Genomic DNA, 6,049 nt, shown 5'->3' with positions numbered 1-6,049 from the left:
TGTATAGTTTTAGTTGTATAAATGTATAGTTTTAGTTGTATAGTTGTTGGTTCAGCCTGATATTTTGTAAAAGCAATGAAAAGATCATTCAGTTTGGTCCACATACAGTGCTCTTCTGCTAACTGTGAAAAGTTCTAAAAAGGTTCTAAAAAGTATCAAAACATGCTTTTTCTCAATTGTAAAAGAAACTGTGAAATAAACCCAATTAAGTTAAACAAACAAAGTATGTTCTAATTATATATTGTTTTTACAGTATTCAGATTTTTACTACTTCTACTGTTTCCACTATTCCCTTTATTTAGAACCACAAATCGAACCAATAATTGACCATATTGAAACATGTATCAAGTATTTTTTCATGCTATAGTAAAGTATTGTAAAAACAACTAAACAGTGAATCTATAGGTATCTTTTGTGTGGGCTATCAAAACAAATGTTTCTATAGTATTTCATGAAAAATGAGGAATTTGAACCAATGAGCTTGGAAGTGCAAGATTTCTTCAAATATATGAATGCACAATGCATATTTTAAACAGCGATGTGTTACAATGCTTACTGTTTTGAATGGAGTTTCTAAGGTTTTGAAAATTGAGCACACGCTTGTGAGATTAGGGTCGAAGTGATTGTAAAAAAAACTGTAAATGCAAAGAAAGACATGGTCTCATTGCTTTATAGCAGCCAGGCCTGGTCAGACCGGTCACCTGCGGATAGCTGAGAGTACGCGGACCTCATTCTCCTCCGGCTGTATGGGCAGTGTGTGATGGGCAGAGCATCTGCGCTCCCTTGACTCTGCCATCTCCTCCTGACGCTGGATGGAACGGCTGCCGGCAGGAGATCAACAAGTACGGCTGACTTCAGGGTTTGGGAAAATCGGGGAATAAAATATATGAAGGATAATGCATATTGTTGTTATTCTCCATTAACCCTTGTGTTGTCTTAAAGGTCAAGAATGACCCGCCACTATGTTTAACAGCAGAGAAAATCCCCTAATTGATCTTTTTTCAACTTGAAATTTGATGACAAAGTATGTGATGAGTGACAGGTTGTTTCTTCATGCAAAATAGATTCGAAAAATTTCAATCAAATTAAGCTGCTTTATTTTAGTGGTTTAGTGAAGGCAGGTCATTTTTTATCCTTGGGAAAAGTGGAGCACATGGAATGTTAAGACTACAAAAGGGTTAATAATAAAAACACCATATCCCGGTCTGAAGAATTTAGTTACATTTCACAGTATGCAAGTGCATAATTGTGTTTGCGTGTTTGTGCGAAAGAGGAAAAGTTTCCTTGTAATACTTCGTTTCCACTTTCAGCGTTATAGCCCGATGATGCTCCTGAACGCACTTTAAAAAACGAGAGTGAAACAAGGAAGTGAGAGGGTTCTGCCGCGATGACATCATCCAGCACCAAGCAGAGGAGAAAGGCACCCACACGCCGCCAAACTCCCACACCGCCCCGTCCCCTGAGTTTCATCGCTTTAACGAGAGTGCCAGATTTTCCCCTCCCGGACTATCCCCAGTCTGTGGGGGTTGCCCCATGGCCTTTAGGGAGGGCTATAAAGGCCAGAGCAGTCCAAGTCCTCAGCACTCTCCACAGCCTGTCCACATACAGCCAGCAGCTCCTCACCTGAGACTCCAAGCTAACGGCTCCTCACCGGCTCCTCACCTGCGTCGCCATGTCCGCCTCTCGCCTCACCCTGCTGTCTGCGGCTGTGCTGCTGCTCGTCTGCGCTACCACCCTCACTGAAGGTAAGAGAGAGAGAGAGTGATAGAGAGAGACTAATAATATAGGAATAATAATAATGATAATAATAATAATATGACAATAGTCGCAATAATAATATAACCATAATAATATAAATAATGTTTTATGTTATTATTGTATGATAATATTTATCTCATCTCATATTCATATTTAAATTGATATGTAGGCTTTGGTAATATCTACACATGTATCTCTTGCCAATAAAGCAACTTGAATTTCTGAGAGAGAGGGGTGGGGTAATAAGAGATATGTAGAGAGAGTGGTACGGGGGGGGTAGTGATTATCTTCCTAAAGGACAGTGATTATCTGCTTGACATGAATTAATAATAAATTACTTAACATATTTATAATGTATCATAATTGCAGTGTTTGCATAAATTGCATTTATCAATCTTTATTTTAGAGGGGTTTTATTTCACCCTAGTGATTTATAAAATGTATGTCAAGTTCATTGTATGCATTTTTTTTTTCCAGGGCTGCGAATGGCCAGTAAGCCCAGGAAGTGCTGTTTTGACTTTGCGGAGCGCCAATTTCCCCTGAAACGGCTGCAGAGCTACAAAATAACCAGCCAGCTGTGCTCCAACCAAGCAGTGATGTGAGTAAACCAGCCACTGCGTGTGTATGTGTGTGTGTGTGTGTGTGTCTGTGTGTGTGTGTGTGTGTGTGTGTGTGTCTGTCTGTGTCTGTGTGTGTGTGTATGTGTGTGTCCTGGTATTGTGTGTCCATGTTTGTTGGTATGTGTGCTGATATTGTGTATTTGCGTATGATGTGTGTGTGTGTGTGTGTGTGTGTGTGTGTGAGTATGTGTACTGGTATCGTGAGTCTGTTTATGCGCTTGTGTGTACATGTGTATGTGTATATGCATATAATGTGCATATGAGAGAGATGCACTGTTAATATTTTCCTGTGTTGTGTCCAGGTTCAAGACTCACGCAGGTAAAATGGTGTGTGCCAGACCCTCTCAGGACTGGGTGAAGGACTACATGCAGTATTTTGACAAGAAGAACGCTGGAAAACCGGCACAGCTGTAACCGTGGCAATATCTACTCTTCTGCCCCCCCCACCCCCCCAAGACACCCCACTGCAAGCACCCAGTAGGCCTTCTCTTGGAAACCACGGAAACGTGGCACAATCTTTCTCCTGAGCCAAGGTGCTGCCACACCACTGTGTTGACACTGGTTCTCACAGAACACTGAAGCTATAACCATGATTCTACGATTGTGAGCTACGCTGCCTTGTAAACACCAAGTACATATGCCAATTGCTCTGCGCTTCTGCCAGCGTTTATGACTTCCTCTTTCACTGGAATTGGCTCAAGTCTGCGGACACGAGGTCTGGGGAAGTCCAGGCACGTTGTCGCTCTCCATTGACCTCGTCTGTTGACCTCGCACAGCTGTATCAGCCTCATATGCTCTCCCCTCCCAGTCCACCTTACTGGGCCAGTGTTACGTCAGATATGTACAAGTTGAAAGCTGTAAAATGATGATAGAAATATCATATTCGTATATAAAAAGGCTTTGATATAAGGTTAGTTCACGCTGAAGATTTTTAAAAAAAACACACCGACGTGTTTCGGCCAAAATTTCTTCATCAGAAAGTCAGGGAGATCTTCTTGGCCAAAACATGTTGGTGTGTTTTTAATGTTTAGTATGACCTAGCCCTATAGTAAAGGATTTTTATAAAGAGCACCCTGGAATTTTGTGTCTATATTTATTGCCTTGGGTCTGCTTCTCATGGTTTTTCCAAAGAGCACCTTTACTCATTAAACTTTCTTTAGACGCTTACCAAATGCCACAGGCTTCTGCACTGTTGTTGATTCTGTACAATTATTGTTGAAAAATCAAATAACCCTGGCTAACTAATGACTAATTTCACTCGCTCACTCTCTTGCAAACACTGATCTTTCAATTTGACAGCTCTGTGCACATTGTGAAAATTTCCAGTAAGTCTGAAACTAATCATTATGACTAATTTAACGAGTATCCGTTCTCTGAAACACACACAACTTTGAGAATGCATGTGTATGTTAATTTAATTTTTGTGTGGGTTTGACTACTACTGGTTTTGTTGGTGATATTATTTTGTTTGCCCTGAGTAGGGAATGGCAGGCCTTTTATGGGTGCCAGGTGAATGTATTGAACACAACGTCAATGTCAAAATAAATGTGCTTCAGTCAGTCCCATCTGGCCTGGTTTTCTTTAATTTTCTCTGCATCATAAACGCTCTGCCTTTAAGACACTATTAGTCAATGTGTGAGTGTGTGTGTGTGTGTGTGTGTGTGTGTGTGCAGCTGTGTGCGTGTGAGTGTGAGTGAGTGTGTGTGTGTGTGTGTGTGAGTGTGTGCAAGTGTGTGTGTGTGTGTGTGTGTGTGTTTGTTGTTTGGAGAGAGGGGTCTTGGTGTTCAATCTTGTTATAAACTGGAACAAGTCTCAAAATATGAAATGCTCGGTAGAGCTAAAACAGTTAGAATGGATCTAGTGTGAAACCTGGTTCATCTCAGGCCATGGCTTCCACAGCTATAAATGTGATATGTGAATATCTCTGTCTTAACGCAAGAGATATATAGCACTTCTTACAGCAAGATTTATTCAATCTGCTATTAATTTATTTTGAATGAGAAATATATGTCTGACATGACATTTATTTGGGGGTGGGTGGCCATGTGGGGCGGCCTGTAGCGTAGTGATTAAGGCACATGACTGGGACACACAAGGTCGGTGGTTCAATCCCCAGTGTAGCCAAAATAAGATCCACACAGCCGTTGGGCCCTTGAACAAGGCCCTTAACCCTGCATTGCTCCAGGGGAGGATTATCTCCTGCTTAGACTAATCAACTGTACATCGCTCAGGATAAGAGCGTCTGCCAAATGCCATTAATGAAATGTAATGTTTTAAACCTACAATTTAAATCATAGGATATCCAGAAACATACGTACAATACTAGTCAAAAGTTTGGACACATTTTGGAGCCTTTTTTGTTATTTTTCTGATTAATGTTTTATTTTCTCTCTTTCATCAAACAATTCACATGTGGTCAATATGAAGATCCTCAGCTTTTATTAAAGAGTATTTTTATACATTTATACATTTTTACCATGTAGCAATTACAACACTTTTTATACATTTCAATGTTTGAGGCAAATTAACAGAAAGTCAAATGAAATAGTCATGTTTTGTATTTGGTATGTATTTGTATGCCATGAAATCTATCAAGATCACCAGTCTGGATATCTCAAGCGATACTAAAAGCACTTTGCATTTAATTGGATCTCTATGTGAATTGTTTGATGTCTTATTTCCTCGGTCATCAATCAGAAAAAGCAGAAAAGTGCATGGTGTGACCAAACTTTTGACTGGTACTGTACAAATCGAGGGTTCTCAATAAATCTGATACAGATTTAATCTAAAATATATATTTTCACAAAGCAAACATAATATTAAAATCTGAAATTAAATAATTATCTTCACTGATTGGATGAAGCCTAGCACCGCCTCTCTAGTTTTTAAGCCGTATTGAAAGATACATTATTCGTATTAGCTGTTATACGTGTTTACATGAGGGAAACTTTCTTGACAATTACATGTGATTACGTCATTATCAAAGCTAATATTATTCATATACAGTTGTATTCGGGGAGACCTGTTGTGACCTGACCAATAGGAAGCAATACGGTTTCAATGCAAACGAAGGAAATAAAATGTAATGCAATATAAATTAAATAAGAACAGGAAACACAACGGCGGTATTCGCATAGCTGCAATCTACAGCTAATACATACCATTTGCAATAATTATAGTGATTTAAAACGGGTAGACTCCTCAGCTCATATAGCGCAGATTAGCCTACACGTTCATAATAACCAAGAGGAACCAGAACATCTCATTTTGATGTGTTCTGCAATATTCTATACGCCGTGGCAGCATGGGTCATTTACCTAACAACGTCACTAGAGGGCGCAGTCAGCTCATGATTAACTGATTAGTTTTGATAACAAGTTGAACGAAAATTGTCGATACATAATTAGAATCTTTGTCATACATATTAGTGGTCATCTTCGCGTACTGATTTAAATACGCGATGCTTGCCGTTGAGACCTGTGGGATTTGTTTTTTCGTGTTATGCTTTCACTTGTTTTGCTGGATTTCTCGGTAAAGGTCAAAAATCCCCACCTAAGCACGAAATAAATATTCATAAAATTTGTATTATTTGTATTTGACCTCATGTGTAAAATGGAACTCACTTAATCAAACAAATGTTCACTAATGACTTGAGACAAGCATATGTAAAG

At 39.4% G+C, this 6,049-nt stretch overlaps 1 protein-coding gene across 1 annotated transcript; it reads left to right on the top strand.

Moving 5' to 3' along the window:
• The first annotated feature begins 1,420 nt into the window (after positions 1-1,420).
• Positions 1,421-3,937, top strand: LOC133111872 (monocyte chemotactic protein 1B-like). The gene is made up of 3 exons (XM_061222503.1): positions 1,421-1,745; positions 2,236-2,356; positions 2,681-3,937. Exons 1-3 carry the CDS (start codon positions 1,673-1,675, stop codon positions 2,790-2,792), a joined length of 306 nt encoding a protein of 101 aa, XP_061078487.1. The 5' UTR covers positions 1,421-1,672; the 3' UTR covers positions 2,793-3,937.
• Positions 3,938-6,049: the final 2,112 nt, after the last annotated feature.

Source organism: Conger conger, chromosome 15 (genome assembly GCF_963514075.1).
Source record: "Conger conger chromosome 15, fConCon1.1, whole genome shotgun sequence".
Taxonomy (NCBI): Eukaryota; Metazoa; Chordata; class Actinopteri; order Anguilliformes; family Congridae; genus Conger; species Conger conger.
This window is presented reverse-complemented; position numbering and strand designations above follow the sequence as displayed.